This window comes from Diabrotica virgifera, chromosome 9 (assembly GCF_917563875.1).
Source record: "Diabrotica virgifera virgifera chromosome 9, PGI_DIABVI_V3a".
NCBI lineage: Eukaryota > Metazoa > Arthropoda > Insecta > Coleoptera > Chrysomelidae > Diabrotica > Diabrotica virgifera.
In genome coordinates, this window is record NC_065451.1 from 160,463,437 (window position 1) to 160,483,079 (window position 19,643).

Sequence of the window (19,643 nt, forward strand, 5' to 3'; positions counted from 1 at the left end):
TAAAATTTGACGTTATTAAATATATAGAGTGTCAAATGTAAGTTTTGCTTCAAAATTTTTGTGCAGAATTACAGCTACATTTGAAGTAGCTAAATAAATTATTTTATTATTATTGATTAATAAATAAATAAACAATTTATAAAAAAATTCAATAACACATTTTATTTTTGTTATTTTAGCTGTGCATTTCTTTACTGTGTGAATGGCGTTAGCTTTGTATGTTTTAAATATTAATTGCTAAAATATAATTATTTACCTTAAAATGAGTCGTATAATTCCAATATCCGCTAACTCCACTTTTTACATATTTTGAACTATCTATGTTTTTAGATAGTCTGTGCAATTTGTCAGATGTCATTATGTTTGTTTTGTGCCTAAAACCGTCAGATCCCGACTAAATTTGAAAGTAACTTTGCGAATTCATTCCAAAACCCACCAGCTTTTTTCATACTTACTTCCAAATCGCGTTAAATCCATTTCGACCAACCACAACACTCTATTCTGAGAATTTCAATATGGTGTTACAGTGCTCAACTGTGTAAATATTGTTGTCCGTAATTTGCTTTTAACAGTTAAAATAATGGAAGAAATAACGAAAAAAGTTGAAAAAGCATGTCCTAATAAAGGACTAAAAAGAAAAAGTCAGCCGGATTTATGGAAAAAGAACAAATTGAAGGAAAAAAGGTGAGTTAAAGTTTGGTTTCCTATTATGGCTTTAGGTACTATTAGGAAGGTGATACAGCATGTCCGTTTTGTTGACAATTCATAACAATAACATTAGTAACATTACTTTTCTATGATTTAGAATTATTTATTTACTTATTATACACTTGTAAGTTTCGAAAAGATTTTTTTATATAAAGGGAAAACCAACGTTGTCGTACAAGAAGAGGAAAATTACAGAAGTGAATTTAATGATAAAAAACTGGTTACCAAAAAGGGTAAATCTGTGTTAATTTTATCGCCTGTTAACTTACCAGTAGGAACTATAACGTTAATGACGTCTGCAAATTACTGCAGAAGCATTACGGAGAGAATTGGCGCGAATTATCCGACTTAATCTATTACTACAACGCTGAACATGCTCATCTTAACGGGACAGCAATAACTAACGAGGATAATTAAAATGAGGATATTGTTTGTGAAAATGTAGTTGAAAATGATCAATTTGTTTAAATTTCTTCTTTTTAAATATATTTTTGTATGTCTTAATTTTGTTATTAAAATGAAAATATTAGCCTCAGTAATCGACTTTTCCATTTGGACATCCTGTATATGACCAAAAGAATAATTCGTAACAAAAGTCGCTAGATCCACCTATAGTTATATCCAAAATCCGCTAACTCCACTGGTTTGTTTCAAAACCTGCTACATCCACTTTTTGATATTTAAATCAATTTTTATCTTTTGTTTTATTAACCAAATTACGTAAATCAAGGTTATCAACAAATTAGAATTATATTCCCTAATAGAATAATTACAATTCATTTAGACAGGTACTCAGAAATAATAGATACAGTTTTTTGCTTTTACTGAAAATACGTTGCGTGTGGAGTTAGCGGATATGGGAATTATACGACTCAAATGTCAAAGCCCATTATAAAATTAGTTGTGAAAACTACTGTTTGTGTAATACAAAGAAACTTCAAAACGCAAAAATTCGACAAAAATCGCAAAAAATTCAACTGACTGACAGCCACAAAAGTAAACAAAGCAGAAACGTCAAACAAATGGTGCTTAAAATATGAAAACATACCGAATCGTCTTTTTTTGTACCTATCTCTTTTAATGCACTGAGTCTAGATGGTTCATAAAAATAACATGTGTTTTTACTTAATAACAAACGGCAGCTGGTTTGTCATGAGTTTCATGCGTGGAAGAGAATGATGCTAGATAAAAAGTATGTGTTTTATCTCGCCAGGTATTAATGACGCACGGGTAAAGACTCGCGGACTAAACTATATAGTTATACCCCAGGCTGTGGGTGAAAAAACGTGATATAATTCAGGAATTTTTGAAACCTATCAGATGTTGTAAAGGACGATGCCAGGAATAACTTCTACTAAAATGTAACCAAAAATATTGTGCGCTTTTTTTTTAATTGCGATTTTCATTTGTTAAATTTGCAATTTTTATTGATTTTTAATTTTGTAGCTTAGGATATTGATTTTAGAGAAAAACTTTTAAATAGAAAGTTGTAGTAAATTAAAAAACCTACAATTTGAGCTATGGTAAGTTTAATTTCGTTAATTGGTTATTGCAAAACAGCCTGCGAAAGGTCCAAAATGGCCGTTTTTTACAATTGCATTATTTATTGTACAAATAATTTTTTTAATTTTTTTAAAGCTTTAAAATAAAGATCTTTCAATTCCAAACATAAAAAAAATTGTAAAGCCCGATTAACGAATTTGTTGCTTAGATATTATAAATTGTTTATCCCAAGAGGTAAAATGTCGAAGGCTATAACTTTTTGAAAGAAAATCGTAGAAAGTTGGTGAAACATCCAATCTCCTTCGAAAGAGTTATATTTTCATACTCTGATGTAAATAAATGCGTAAAACATTTTTAAACCTCTAATTTTTGGATTTGAAAATAAGGGGGCAAATTTCGTTATAATCATTTAGAGCTGAAGCGGCCCTGTACATCCTATGAGTTTTTAACTTACATATTATTGTTGCTGAAGATGAAACGAAGGTTTATAAAAAAATAAAAAATTTCTACGACCAACTGAAGCCGAGATAATTTTTGGGTTTGCAAATAAGGGGGCAAATTTCGTTATAAACATTTAGAGCTGAAGCGGGCCTGTATATCCTATGAGTTTCTAACTTACAGATTATTGTTGCTAAAGACGAAACGATGATTTATAAAAAAATTAAAATTTTCTACAACCAACTGAAGCCGAGATAATTGTTTTTTTTTCTTAAACCATAGTGCCTTTATTTATAACAATTAAGAAATTATTTTACAGTCATTGACTAAAGAAAGACTTATATTATCTTAAAATAAAAATTATTATAAAATATAATTATATTTAATTATTAAAAATTATTTTTTAAATCGGTGCTTTTGCAAGCGGCCGAATTTTGCAAATCGCCCGGCTCGCTTCAAATCCGCGCCTCGGAAAATTTTTACGTAACTTGTATTAAATGACAGAAAACAATTTAATAATATTGCCATTATAATAAACAGTCTATTTACCACTGTATTTGTTTTTCTTTATAAACTTTTATATGTGAAATCCAAAAAGAATGGTCACTACAAGAAGAAAAAGTTTTATGTATATTATAGTAAGAAGTAACATTATTATTACTATATTTATATAACAATGAAAAAATTAAAAATGTAGTTATATATCTCATATATATGTATCATTTTTGTAATATTATTTCTTCAAAAATGAAATTTCACATATAAAAGTTTATAAAGAAAAACAAATACAGTGGTAAATAGATTGTATATTATAACGGTAATATTATTAAATTGTTTTCTGTCAAAATTTAATACAAGTTACGTGAAAATTTTCCGACCGCGCGGATTTGAAGTGAGCCGGGCGATTTGCAAAATTCGGCCGCTCGCAAAAGCACCGATTTTAAAAATAATTTTTAATAATTAAATGTAATTATATTTTATAATAATTTTTATTTAAGATAATATAAGTCTTTCTTTAGTCAATGACTGTAAAATAATTTCTTAATTGTTATAAATAAAGGCACTACGACTTAAGAAAAAAAAAACAATTATCTCGGCTTCAGTTGGTTGTAGAAAATTTTTATTTTTTTATAAATCTTCGTTTTGTCTTCAGCAACAATAATCTGTAAGTTAGAAACTCCTAGGATGTACAGGGCCGCTACAGCTCTAAATGTTTATAACGAAATTTGCCCCCTTATTTGCAAACCCAAAAATTATCTCGGCTTCAGTTGGTCGTAGAAATTTTTTATTTTTTTATAAATCTTTGTTTCATCTTTAGCAACAATAATCTGTAAGTTAAAAACTCATAGGATGTACAGGGCCGCTTCAGCTCTAAATGTTTATAACGAAATTTGCCCCCTTATTTTCAAACCCAAAAATTAGAGGTTTAAAAATGTTTTACGCATTTATTTACATCAGAATATGAAAATATAAATCTTTCGAAGGAGATTGGATGTTTCACTAACTTTTTACGATTTTTTTTTCAAAAAGTTATAGCCTTCGACATTTGACCTCTTGTGATAAACAATTTATAATATCTAAGCAACAAATTCGTTAATCTGGCTTTACAATTTTTTTTATGTTTGGAATTGAAAGATCTTCATTTTAAAGCTTTAAAAAATTATAAAAAAATTATTTGTACAATAAATAATGCAATTGTAAAAAACGGCCATTTTGGACTTTTCGCAGGCTGTTTTGCAATAACCAATTAACAAAATTAAACTTACCATAGCTCAAATTGTAGGTTTTTTAATTTACTACAACTTTCTATTAAAAAGTTTTTCTCTAAAATCAATATCCTAAGCTACAAAATTAAAAATCAATAAAAATTGCAAATTTAACAAATGAAAATCGCAATTAAAAAAAAGCGCACAATATTTTTGGTTACATTTTAGTAGAAGTTATTCCTGGCTTCGTCCTTTACAACACCTGATAGGTTTCAAAAATTCCTGAATTATATCCAGAAATCGACCTATGTTTCACCCACAGCCTGGGGTATTAAGTATATTTTAAATTTAAGACCTATGAGTTGGGGGCGCTATTTTGTTTAACAAAAAATAGCATACTATCTGCGGACTTTGCATACATATATTATTAATACAGTGCTAGTCAAAAGTCCGTACCCCCCTCTTATTTTTTGAACGGTTATACCTATAATAGTGAAATTTGGAGGGAAGAAATACACAGACGTAAGCTTCCTAATTAGTCATAACAGGTGACGTAATAGTGACAGATGACGTTACAGAGCCACTGTGACCGATAATTTTAAATGGGACCTTATAGCAAGTGATATCTCGTTTGAAAGGAAAATACCTATTCAGGCATGCTAATTTTTTTGGGTTTAAGTTGATTTTGATTTTGGTGAATAAATTAAATAAATATAATATTGTAGTTTCGCATTTAATTAATAAAAATTCAAAGGTCCGCCTATGGTTTTTTGTCGAAAAAGTTACCGTTTTTCAATTCTCTAGTAGTTTTTACGTCTACGTCAACCTTTTTGACAAGTTATCATACATAGGCGGAATTTTGAATATTTATTAATTAAATGCAAAACTACAATTTTATATTTATTTCATTTATTCATCAAAATTAGCTTAAACTCAAACAAAATTAGTATGACTGAATAGGTATTTTCAATACCTTTCAAACGAGGTATCACTTGCCATAAGGTCCTATTTAAAATTATCTGTCACAGTGGCGCCGTAAACTCATCTGTCACTATTACGTCAGCTGTCATGACTAGTTAAGAAGCTTACGTCCGTTTATTTCCTCCCTCCAAATTTCACTATTATTGATACAACCGTTCAAAAGATACGAGGGGGTTACGGACTTTTGACTAGCACTGTATATACAATCATAAGATTCCATTCCAGTAATAAAATTGCTGGTAAATCAATTTTCCCAAAAATGGCCTATTCTCCGATAATCTGCCCAAATTAAAGCTATGTCAACAATTTTCTTATTTTCTCTTGTATTAATATGAGTAAAGGCTGTATGACACTGCATTTTCTTGTATCATTTCTAATATGGTTTCTGATATCGTTTCTTGTATACATTTTCTTGTATCATTTCTTGTACGTACATTTGTGCCCTGTATGACACTATGCAAGTTCTTGTATCGAAAATTGTATGAAATTCGGCACGTGATTGGTCGATATTTTGTTTGTCAAACCGTGTCACGTTATGGTAGTACTGCATCTACATCTACAGCTGATTTTAAGGATTTTATAAAATTTATAAACTTTTAATTAACATTTTAATGTTAGAATTTTACGTTGACTGTTTGAGGTTGATTATTTGTGTTTTTATTTTGTTTTGATATTTGTGCTAAAATATTTGCATTAGAATTATCTTCAGTTTGATCCAAATTAGGAGCTATTGTATTTTGTAAAAAATTATGCACCATGAAACCTAAATTTATAGTTTGAACTTTACTAGGAGCTAAATATATGGTTATTAGTAGAACAGTAGTCCATACCAAACGGTATATTAAGTATCAATAAAAGATTTATAAATAATACCTACAAAAACACAAATAAATTCATCAATACATTATCCCATTTTCATTTCAGCCGCCATTATCAGTAAGTACCTAATTATGACATTTTAGATGTTTTACCAGCAGGTTTTACCTTTTTGCTCTTTGCGCAGAAATTGGCGCAGTTCTTGTACAATAATCTGTGCCTGACACAAATTCTTGTATCGTTTCTTGTATCTGTGTATGACACTATGCATTTTTTTGACATATCAGAAACGATATTAGAAATGATACAAGAAAATGTATAGTGTCATACAGCCTTTACAACTTAATACGTTTTCCATCGTTTGCCGGTTATTAGCACGCTCATCACTGTATATGAAATTCAAGGAAGCGTTTTTGAATAACGCGTAGCTATCAGCGCTGACAGTCCAGCGGCCGTACGCGTCGCTTGTCGACGCCGCTTAGAAGTCAGCGTTGACCATCGTACACGCGCCCAGGGTTGCCAGGTCAGTTTTGATGTCGTCAGTAGTTTTGCTTTCAAAAAATCAGTAGCCATCAGTAGATTTTTTTAAGCCATTTATAATAAAAAAATCTATAAAACCTGTGTTAACGGCCACCTGTTAAAATCGGCCATTTCTACTAACGGCCAGTTTTTAAATAACGGCCTGTTTAAAACTCTCCAAACTAATTATATTATGTAGATTCCCTTATATTTATGTACTGGTATCTATGGTCACCTCTATATTACGGACGCGGCCAAGTAACAAAGTAATCTCATAATTTTAAAGCCTTCATAGAAATTTACATAGATAGGTACTATTTATTTATTTATTTGGTCTTTTATCTAATATATAGTGAGCGCGTAAAGGCCGCGTCTCACCATCAAATAATTTGATCAAACAGTTTGAGCAAACTCCGGACTCCGGAAGTACGTCAAAGTGACGTCACAATTGCAGTTTTTTTTAAATTCTAAAAATCTGTGCTCTCACTATCAGTCTAGTTTGATCAAGTTTTTTGTATTGAGTTGTCTAACTTGTCTGTACTTTATTTAAAATTAAAATTTTTCATTATTATTCACAATGAACACTCAGGATGTGACGTCACTAACTGTCACTTTCAGTTTGCTCAAACCAGTTTGATCAAATTATTTGATGGTGGGACGCGGCCTTGAAAGTTGAAATAAAATAATTTTTTTGTGAATGGGTGACTTTGAAGAAAAATCCCGAAATGGGTCATTTTTAATTTTTAGATTATGCTTTTTTGGCGTATATAGCGATGATTTTTTTAAATAAGAATAGGATCGTGTGCTCGCTTATTTAAAAGGTTGTTCAATTCTCTATTCAGTGTAATAAACATTTATTGCTTCAAACATTAAAATAATTTTGTATAAAGGGTACAAAAAAATTATTGAATTAAATTAATTGACATAAAAAGGAGAATGTAGGTATGTAATTTACTTAATTCAAAATACATTACTGTTGCCAGAAAACATCAAAAACTATTTATTTGCTAAATAAATATTGTTTTTCGCTTAAATTCAATGTTAAAGCTTCCACCCACCTACCTCTTAGAAGTTTGAACATTTAATTTAAGCGAAAAGTAATGTTTATTTATCAAATAGCATGAGATAAGTCACCAAATGGACGAAGAAGTATTGGCAGACCAAGAAAAAGATGGTGCGATAACTTAAATAATTTAGGAGGCTAATATTGAAGAAGAAACAGGCTTTAAAGCCTACATCCAAGAAGGAAGAAGATGTTTATATTACTGAATAGATAATTGCGAATAACCTTTCAAATAAGCTATTGTTTATTTTTTAAGCAAGAGGAGTGATTCAAATTTACCCCGTAATGCTTGTTTCTAATTGGTCCAACCGCAGGCCAGTTTACTCCACTGTTAATAAATTTTCACACTTACGACATTTATGAAATTTTGGCACTTCTGTCATTTTATAGGTTAATTAAGTATATCGACGATTTTTGATGTTTTCTGCATTATTCCTTTAATTTTTAGATTTTTAGTTTACTTTTATATAAAAACAGTTGTTTTAGAACTCTTCAGAGATGTATTGAAAAATAAAATAATAAAATAAATCATATTAAGACCATAATAAATTTTATTTCTAAAAATCTTCTTTCTATATTTTCCAGTTTGTTAAATTTTGTAAAATATATTTTTATTATTTTGATTTTTTAATTTTAATCAACCTATACTAGGTACACCACTGGCAACGCCACTTTGACGCAAAAGGTGCATTTTAAACGAGGTAAAAATTTTAAAAAATCGGCCAGCCTGTAAACTATTCACTGACCCTAAAAACTGTACCTCTATTCATGAAATAGTCATAAATCTTATCCAAGGCGTCACAATACCCGATAGTTTGGTTGTATCAGTGGAAACACATGGCACATATGTCATAATATGTCTATTGAAAACAAAGCAATTATCTCTCAACCCAAGAGTCCCTATGTTTTCTTTGTAGCCACTTGACATCCTTATTAAGTACCATGAAAATTCTAAACATCCCATAATAGGTACCGACTACCGACTATTTATAGAAATTTAGGTTAAAGTGAAACGAAAGAAGATTAACACGTTGTTGGACGTTGAATTTTGAATTTTTTTAGATTTTTCAGTTGAAGTTTCAGTAGATCGGTAAATTGGAGTTCAAATCAGTAGGTTTTATACAGTTTTCAGTAGGTCAGTAGATTAAAGTTCAAATCAGTAGGTCTACTGAAAAATCAGTAGACCTGGTAACCCTGCACGCGCCTCTACCTTTAGTGAGCGTTCTAGTGTCAAACCGAGTGGACGCCGTCTGTGTGTACAGACAAGTCCAATAGTGATATGGATATAGACACAAGTCGAGTGATAGATGAAGTACGTCTAAGAAGGCATTTGTGGGATGTCATCATCATCCAGCCTTCTGCATCCAACTTGTTGAACATAGGCCTCAACTTATTTCTTCCAGTTTTGTCGATCTTATGCTTTCTGCAACCAATTCCCAGCAATCCTTTTGACGTCGTCTGTCCATCGTGTAGGTGGTCTACCTCTACTTCTGTTTTCTCTTGGTCTCCACACTGCAATTTTTGGGTCCACCTCCCGTCCTTCATTCTAGCTACATGGCCCGCCCAATTCCACTTCAGCCATGCTACTCACTGTATGACATCTGTGACGCCTGTCCTTCTGATTTCTTCGTTTCTGACCCTGTCTCTGAGAGTCAGTCCAAGTAGTGACCGTTCCATTCTTATTTGGGCCACTCTTAAGTTTCGTTGCTGTGGCCTGGGTTAACGATAATGTTTCGGCGCCGTAAGTCATGACTGGAAGCACACATTGGTCGAACGTCTTCCTTTTCAAATAATTTGGCAAGTTGCTCTTGAAGATGTCTGATAGAGCGGTCCATGTTAAGGTGATCCTTCTCTGTAATTCAGCATTGTGGGATGTACTCTATAAAAATAAAGATGCAAGAAACAAATCCTGGGAGGATATTGTGGTCACATTGTTCGAAAATGTGTCGGAGGAAGAAAAACAAAAACTAGGTAAGTATTTTATTTTATTATCTTAGAACACCTACACTACATGACGAACAAAGCAAACAGTTTGAAATATACACGAGTCTTGCGCCATGGCACTCTACCAATAGGGCTCACAAAGTACTCCGCAAAATGTACTTTCAGAGAGTTGCCAGACCTGTTTGCAGGTACAGTTGGTATTTCTACCAAGGGCGAATATAAGGGGGGGGCCGAGGGGGCCCGGGCCCCTCCCGAAATAAAAATAAATAAATGAAAAATGGTTGATGAAGTTAAAAAATACAAGTTAACACAAAATATTGAAGTGGATGGAGATTGATTGATTTTATGGAGATTGATATATACTGTTTGTTGTGCATGCTGGCTGTTCGGAAGGATTTATCCAAGGAGCATAACTGGTTTATAGAGCCTACACTACTATTTTATAGTGGAGATTATCATTGTCAAATGAATTCCAAAATTTTTGAAAAATATGTAATAGAAAAATTGTTAAGACATTAAACAAGAAAAAGGGGAAAAAGCTCGGACTCGGAAGTAGGTGCTAATTATGGTAACCCCTCACTTACGTCCGTGCATTATTCTCCCCTTCCTTTTTTGGGATCTCCCTAAACGGCAACTTTGCTCAGAGTCGTTCTTAACGGAGCCAGTACATTTTACTTACTACCGCTTTAATTTTAGCGATATGGCAACGCTGTGCGGAACGTTCTCGGCGCATGCTGTGTTGATTGTTTTCAGAGAAGCGTCAGTTACAAACTGCAATTAAGTGGTGTTGAGTTTGCTTTATTTGTTATTCGTTTGTTGTTATCCGTTGTTATATAGTTCAGCTCATTTCGTTATGAAGAGACAAGCTTCAATTGAAACCTTTTTTACGAAAAGGCTAAACGTAAGTGAACCTAGTGAAGTTAACTGTGCCGTTAGCAATGATGCTGCGTCTTCTGTTGTTGCTACTACGAGCACCGATCCCTTTCCAGTAGCAGAGGACCGTAACTAGTTAGGCTTATTACAAGTAAGAGCAAACAAATATGATATTGGACAATATTGTCAAATCAACTCTACTCAAAGCTTAACAAATGAAGAAAAAAATTCACTGTTAGAAAATGTTTGGAAACCTCCGATTGGATATAAATTTCCTACTATTTCTAGTTCAAACCATGCTAGATCTTTTCAAATGAAATGGCTAGAAGAATTTAAGTGGTTAGCATATTCCGAGGAAAAATCTGGGTCATTTTGTAAATACTGCGTAATATTTTCTCACTCCGAAACTGTAGGAAAAGGAGACCACCAAATGTCAGGGGCATTGGTAAATAAGGCTTTCACTAATTTGAAAAAGGCAAAAGAAGTATTTGGTAAACACGAAAAATGTACATATCACAAACGATCAATTTTGGTAGCTCAAAATACAAAATCTGTTGTAACTAAAAAATCGGAGAGTGTTATCAATCAACTAAATGCTCAAAGAATAATAGATATTAAAGAAAACAGGAAAAAGCTTATTCCTATAATAGAAAGTATAAGATTTTGCGGGAGGCAACAAATAGCACTAAGAGGCCACCGTGACAGTGGACGAATAGGCTTAGAAGAGCCAGAAAAAAATGATGGAAATTTCCGATCTTTGCTCAGATACAGGGCTAACAGTGGAGACAATGATCTAAAACTTCAATTATTGAGCAGTGGTGGTAAGAGTATGTACACAAGTTCTTTTATTCAAAATGAACTGATTCAAAGTCAGATTGTCACAAATGTCAGAAAATCTATTTTTTACTCTGTTTTGGCAGACGAAACAACTGACATTAGTCAAGTTGAACAGTTTTCTCTTTGTGTACGGTATGTCGACGACTCATCATATAAAATCAGAGAAGATTTCCTGACTTTTGTTCCAGTGTATGACGTTACTGGGGCAGCATTAGCTAACACAGTTTTGGATACCTTGTCAAGCTTAGGGCTTGACCTGAACAAATTGAGAGGCCAAGGGTACGATGGTGCTTCCACGATGAGAGGGCCCTTCAGAGGGGTGCAAGCGTGCATCAAACAGAAACTGCCTCTAGCGTTGTACACACACTGTTCTTCACATACCCTAAACTTATGTTTATCAGATGCAAGTAACATACCTTCTATAAAAAATTGCATGGGCGTTATTAAAGAAGTCTGCGCATTCTTCCATAAGTCAGTCAAAAGAACTGAAGTATTAAAATTAACCATTACTGAATGTTGTCCTGAACAAAAGAAAAAGAAACTTATTTCTTTATGTGAAACAAGATGGGTGGAGAGGCATGACTCGGTGCTTTTATTTAAGGAACTATTGGAACCCGTCAGTCTTTCCCTTTTGAAAATTGAAGAAGAATCAAGTGACTCAGCGCCTCGATAGTCGAACGTTCTTGAGCGGTGCGCGGTGGGTCATTTATTTACATGCATAGCAAAATCTACCAATTGCTCTAAGCCGAGCCGATCGCTTTATGCCGATTTGGTGCGTGTGAACCTTAAGAATTTGAACGTACGGTGGTTGGAACGCACGATGATGTTCCAATCGAGCTAGTGGCTATGGTGGCTTTCTCATTACACGGCGGGCGGTTGGAACGTTCGGTGAAGTCGTCATGCAGGGCCGGTTCTAGGGTTTTGAGCGCCCCGGGCAAAACAAGATTTGGCACCCTTTCATACGAAATACTATATACTGCAAATATAAAAAAATAGTAAAAAAGGCAAAAAATTAAAATTTCATTATAAAGAACTATGTAACAATATATTGTTATGATCTGCTTTCTCTTACTTTTACAATAATTAGTATTTATTTAATTAAATATTCAATTGTCGCAAATCATACATAAAAATTAAGAAAAATCTCAGGGTGCCTTTTTGTCATACAAAAAAAAAAATAACTAAATTATCTTAGGTTATACTTATCCTTTCTTGTGGCTTCAGTATCTCTTAGTTGATCCTTATCGGGATAAAATAGGAAAAGGAAAGAAATAGAAATACCACAAATAAGCACATACAAATATCTTTTATTATCAAAATGTAATACTCTGAAAATTTATCAATTAAATCCTGTGGGCATAACTGTTTCAATGAAACTTTTACCACATTAATTAATTTTAATTCAACAAATATTTATCGGTTTGTTCTTGATAACATTGATAAAACAAACTAAACAAACAAATTTAGGTATTCGCAAAACTACTTATACTTCCTATTAAATTTTTGAAATATTGGAATCTTAGTTCATATGCTTTTACTCAAAAAAATTAACTTCTGAACATACAGAAAATCTATCACATAAGTTATTGACTGACCTTTTGATTCACACACAATGATGTCTCCTCTTGACCCAAACAGCTCTTCCTTGTTGATTATGTTAGGCTACCCATCAAAGCCCTCTCCGTTCTCAGCATCAATCCAACAGCATACCAGCAACTAATTCTCCAAAACACAAGCCAGGCCTCTTTTGACCAGTACTCGTTAAAAAAAAACTCCAAAATTCTCTCCTCTCTTTCTCACAATAATATTCTCTCCCTTGGACTTTACAGAAACAAAGAGGTATTTCTTCTCAATTTGATCTGTCTCTCGTTCCACTTTTCAGCTACACTATTCACTATCTAACAACCACTGGTACTTGCTTCTGAACTATTCACGAAAACTTTGACTGCTCTTCTGCGATGCCGGTCACATAATAATCTCCTTTTTTCAAACTATCTGACATTCAACCTTCTCTCATTCCTATTCCACTTTTTTCATTCGAAAAAACCCATGCACTTTCCAAACAAATACTTTTACTCATGATAATTACTTTTCGGGAATTCTACAAATTGACTTGGGGCTTAAACAAAGGACTTAAAATTCCAACTTTCTCTACATTATTTTTCTAAACATAATAATTACCTGTGGCTTTTGGCCTCGCTAGTAACAAAGCAACCGTTTTAAATTATAATCCCGAAATAAATTGTCTATTCACATCACTTTATTTACTAATGTCTTTAATTCTTCAGGGAAAAACCCATTAAGGATAAACCCACTGCTTAAAAGCTAACTTCTAATAAATAGTTACAAATCAATATACAGGGTGTATCAAATTTATGTGCCCGCGTTATATTAAAAAATTAAATTTTTATTCTATCTTTGATTGACAAAATGATACACAATAATATTTAATCAAAAATAATACAATAGTCAGTTATTGTTTATAGCTGATGCAACATATGACAACAATATATACAAACAAGAGACTGCATATGAAAATTTTGAAAATTAACCCGGTATTGTTGGACAAGAACATCAGTATAAAAACAAGAGGAAGAATATATCACACCATGACAAGAAGTATCCTGACTTATGGGTGTGAAAATTGTATAATAAATAAGTATACCAAAAACAAAATAAGAGCAACAGAGATGGAATTTCTAAGGAAAAGCTGTGAGTACCAGCTAAAGCTAAGAGCAACGAAAAGAGATCGAAGAAATAACAAAGAGATTAAGAAAAGAATGGAAATGAACTCAGATATATAATAGACTACATAGAACAGAAGAAATTAACCTGGTACGGACAAGAAGAAAAGCAGACAAAAAACTTTGGATCAACAGAATAATAGAGTGGAGCCCGATACGAAGAAAAAAGAAAGGCAGGCCCGAAGATCTTTCAGAGGTGAGGTGGACGAAACAATGGAAAGAAGAAATCTGCAAGAAGGGACTGGCAAAACAGAAAGAACTGGAGAGAACGGTTGAGTGAAGGAATACACGGAAAACTATGGAAATTATAAAGGATACAGGGTGTTTCTAAATAAGTGCGACAAACTTTGAGGGATAATTCTACATGAAAAAATGATGACAGTTTGCTCTATAAACGTATGTCCGCACATGTTTTGTTTACGAGAAACGATGTGTTGTAATTTTTCTAACAAACTGGCGATTTAATGATATTTCAAATAAAACATCATTTTGGAATTCCTCGTTCAATCTGTGACAAAAAATTTACCCTTTTTGTCATACGACGCGCCGTTTTTCTATACATTCTTTCAGGTTTCTATACATTCATATGAAAAAGAACTTGTCATTCCTAATTCATACATACCCAGATTGGGAGAAAAAATTTTTAAAAGAAGAAATAAATCACTTTACAGTGAAAGAATAGGTAAATTTAATTACTAAGACCGATGAGAATAATAATTTTAAAAAATCACTTCAAATGTTCAAAATTCTCGTCATTCACCTCATGACCTCATGTGCAATAAGTTAATATTATGATTTTCTACCATAAATTTAATTATTCATTTATTTTATTATTACGTGGATAGCTACTTACCAAAATTTATGTAACTGAAAAATAGGAAAAATTCATTAATTCCACAACCAATATTTTACAAAACTTTTTTTATTCGACTTTAAAGCACACGCGCCATGTTAATGCAAATTTACAGAAAGACAAAATTATTTAACCAAAGAGTTTTACGACATAGTAATACAGTAGGTACATAGTATCACTGACTATTCATAATTTTGTTGATAATTTAAAATTTGCTCTTCGTCCATTTTTAAAGTAGATTGTTGACATAATGTAATACCTACGTGACAAATGACCCAAAAAAATGAACAACCTTTGTGGATCTTAAAAGGATTTGTCTGCATTAATTTTGTATGAGCGATAAAAACCATAAGAATTCTTGGTGGTATTATATTTATTAGTGAGTTTTGGTTTTAGTCTATTAATCTTTTTTTTGAGTTATGAATTCTCACTATAGATAGAAATATTTTTCTTATAAATAATATTAGAATTATTCAAACAATGTCATAGGAAAAATGTTTAAAGTTAATATATAAAATAAAAAAAAATGAATGAAAAAAAATATATTTTTATATCGGCGTCCTTCAAAATTTAGCGCCCCTCAAAATTTAGCGCCCTGGGCGGTCGCCCGGCTCGCCTGTCCCTTTATCTGGCGCTGTCGTCGTGTAATGAGAAAGGTACCATAGGATTGCTCGAGCCACTAGCTCGATTGGAATGTCATCGTGCGTTCCAGCCATCGCATGTTTAAAAACTTAGCGTGCGAAACGAGGATAATTATTCATTCAAAATTTTGCACAGTTTATCTAGTTGTTTTTTCACTATTAATGTCTGCTAAGAGTTTTATAAAAGCAGATACAGTCGAATCCGCTTATTGGAATAGCCTTCGTGCCAAGCAAAAGTATTCCTATAAGCGGGATATTCTAATAATTTTTATATACAGTCACAAAATATTTTACCAAAGATACAGTCACAGCTCACGCTAAATAAGTCACTGGATTGATGACGTTTGGCTCGCGTGTATCTAACTTTTTGATTTGCGTAAAGTTAGCGTGTACCTAGACACATCGTAAATAAGAACAATTCATATAAAACCAATCCCCGCAAGCTTTTACGCTCGCACCTTTACCGCTTACGTACGACCCCAAATATTGATTTCAGCAAAAAAATAAAAGAGATCAAAATTGTATAAAATATAATTCTCTCCATTTTGTTTATATACAATTATGTCGTAAAGTTAATATTAAACGAGATAATTCAATAATATTATCCCTTCTCCTGCTACTTTCTCATCAAATCGGAAAATATTGACTGGACAAAAAAATTGTAAAAATGGAAATCGCATCTGGAAAACAATTTCTGTTCCAACCATTTTTGTCGAAAAGATGAAAATGATGGAGATACATATTTAGTAAAAACCGCCATCTTGGTTTCCTTTAGAATCAAGATGGTGGCTAATGCAAAGACGGAATTCAGTCGTGATTTTAAATTTACACTACTATTAATATGCCCAATGATAGCAAAAACAGGATATTACCTCCGAATTCTATCCTATTGCATGGATTTTAATGAAATTTTGGGAATAGCCTCTACTTATCTCCTAATTCAAAGTCTACCTTTTGCCGATGTGCTCTTTTATCTTGGGGGTGGAATACTTTAAAAATTTTGCATCTAACGAAAAAAGCTATATAAAACGATTTTTTTGCTAATGAAAAATCAAAGAGACTCATTTCTTCATAAATCTTCTAGTTATATCACAAAAACAGATATGGTAGGTGGAAAAAGATTTTTGTGGTGCATGCTCAAATCGGTGTGTTTAACTTAAAATAACAGAGAAATGGTCGATTTTAAGGGAATATGATACAAATATCTTTTATAGTGCTGGAGTACTTTACTGCCAAGACCTTTAAAACGAGTACTGTTAAATATCGATTACATTCAAACAAAGAGAGATATGGTGCAAAAAAATTGATGACTAATTTATTTTAAGATAAAATGCGAAGTATATTTAACCCCTCATCCACCAGATTTAAAAGCATCGTTTTACTTCTACAATACCTTTTAATATAGTGTTATTTCTATGTTCAAAAAGTTGAACGGGTTTAAAATGCATGATTTTTGGGAAAAAAATTAAATTATAGAGCGCATTTTTAAATTTTCTTAAAAATCTTCCTTTTTCTCCATGTAACTCGAAAATGATAAAGAGATACAGTAATGAAAGAAAAACAGAATTGTTATCTGGAAAACCCCTACATTTTTGTACTGTATCTATTTTTCGTATATCTTATCATTTTCGGGTTACAAAGGAGAATAATGAAGATTTTTAAGAAAATTTAAAAACGCGCTCTATAATTTGATCTTATTTTTTTCAAAACCCATTCATTTTAATCCAGTCCAACTTTTTGAACATAGAAATAACACTATCATAAAAGGTATTGTAGAAGGAAAACGAGCCATTTAAATTCTGGTGGATGAGGGGTTAAATATACTTCTCATTTTTCCCTAAAATACGTTAGTCAGCAATTTTTCTGGTCTTTTTAAGCACTACAAAAGGTATTCGTAGCAATATACCCCTAAAAGCGACCTTCTCTTCTTGCAGTACTGTCTCCTATTGGAGGTTGGCTACCATCACAACAATCTTAACTTTGTTGGCTGCAGCTCTGAACAACTGTATTGAACTGCACCCATACCACTCCCTTAAATTTCGCAACCAGGAAATCCTCCTATACGTCCCACATTTCTCTTTCCCGAGATTTTTCCTTGGATTATGAGTCTTAGCAGAGAGTACTTTTCTCCTCTCATTATGTGGCCTAGATATTCCAGTTTTTTCGTTTGTATGGTTTTTATAACTAAAAGCGACCATTTCTCTGTTATTGTTATTTTAAGGTGAACACACCGATTTGAGCATACACCAAAAAAAATAATCGCTTTTCACCTACCATATCTCTTTTTGTATTATAACTAAAAAGTTTGTGAAGAAACGATTCTCTTTGATTTTTCATAAGCTACAAAAATAATTTGTGTAGTTTTTTTCGTGAGAAGGATCATTTTTAAGGTATTCGCAAAAAAATACCGTCCGAAAAGGTGACATGTTTCAATGAAAATGGTGAATTTTCAACCACGAATAACTCAAAAAGTATTGAGTTTTCCAAACAAAATTATAGAATAGTTTTTGCGTAGAATTAGGTTCTCTAGCCACTTCCGTGCATATTTTGACCAAAAAATTTTCCACCCCAAGGCAAAAACGCCATTGGAGATAGGGTAGACTTTGTTTCTTGAGCTATTACCTACTTAGAGTGAAAATATCAAGTAAATTGATGTAGTAGGATGGAATTCGGCGCCAAATACCCTCAATACCCTCAATGACTGCATGTTCACAATCTCCTCTAAAGGTTAGAATAATAAAATATTTAGTGTAACTAGTATATAATAACTTTTACAAATAAGTCACTGCAAGATGCCAACTTGAGACAACCCTTTAAAATTTCATTGTTGCTATTAAAAAACAAAGCACATGGTCTTTTTTCATCATTGTCAGATTTTGTTACTAGTTCCACGTGAATATCGTAAAGTTCAAGACTTGCAAAATCTGTTGTAGGAGTTACATGTAAAAATACAGTATACTCATTTACAAATACATAACATCTGAAAAAATTTATTGTTAATTTAAAGTGAGACCCAAATGCCATACAATAATGCCGATCTTTCAAGTGTTCGATCATGTGGTTAGCAGTTCCTTTTTCAAAACAATTTCCTCTAGGGCAAGTAAATTGTCTACTTTGTTTACAGTTTATTTCATGTGATTGTATATCTGAAAATTCAATATCGCTGCAACAATTACTACAATTCCAGTTAAAAAACTTCATTGCTTCAAACATATAAACAGGAATTCTCTTAATAGTTGCTTTACTAATGTTACTTTTGAAAAACTCATAACAATAGTAACATACCATCTTATTTTCTTCGTAAATGTAGTAATACATAACTGGACATGAAGACAATGAAAAAATGCAATATGCTTGGCATAAACTGCATTTTAGATTTAATTCTGATCGGTATTCATTTTAATACTTGTGTGAAGCATTTTCAACTTTAGATTTCCTCATAGCAGTACTAATTTCAGGTGCTGTCAAGACTTTTAGATTGCGATCAATTAATTTAAATTTAATTTGTATCAAATTTGACATATGCGATAAATCCACAACAAAAAAATCATCTGTGCATGGTTGTGGGTTCAATACAATATCAAATTCTTTGTTTTCACTACTTACAGTAAATTGATGGTATATGTTTTTAGCGAGTTTAGAGGACCCGATATCAACCAAATCTAATTTTATTATATTTTCCGATCTAATATAGCTAATATACAGAAAAAACAAATTATCTTCTTCTTGATATACATAAACACTAGGCATTTCTAAATGATCATTCAAGCTAAAAACCAATGCAGGACAATCCAATATGGCATCTTTATGTTTGGAATGAAAATGTCGAAGAATCAGAAAACTCGCCATTTCTTCATCACAAATTGGACACTTGTGAATTTTTTCCAGGCATACCTAAAAACATTAAAATATTATAATTTTAAAATAAACAAACACATAAAAATAGTGGTAGTAATTAAAATTTTCGGGGTTAATTACAAAAGTGCATCAAAATTATCGATAATTTTGCTTGAAAGA

The 19,643-nt window shown here is 32.2% G+C and overlaps 1 protein-coding gene across 2 annotated transcripts in view; it reads right to left on the minus strand.

Moving 5' to 3' along the window:
- Positions 1-16,139: 16,139 nt before the first annotated feature.
- LOC126892404 (uncharacterized) overlaps positions 16,140-19,643 on the minus strand; it is a 43,522-nt gene continuing 40,018 nt past the window's right edge. For both annotated transcript variants that reach the window (XM_050661933.1, XM_050661934.1), the window contains exon 2: positions 16,140-19,520. In XM_050661933.1, the coding sequence (XP_050517890.1) occupies positions 19,026-19,520 (495 nt within the window). In that variant the 3' untranslated portion in view covers positions 16,140-19,025. The remainder of the gene's footprint in view (positions 19,521-19,643) is intronic.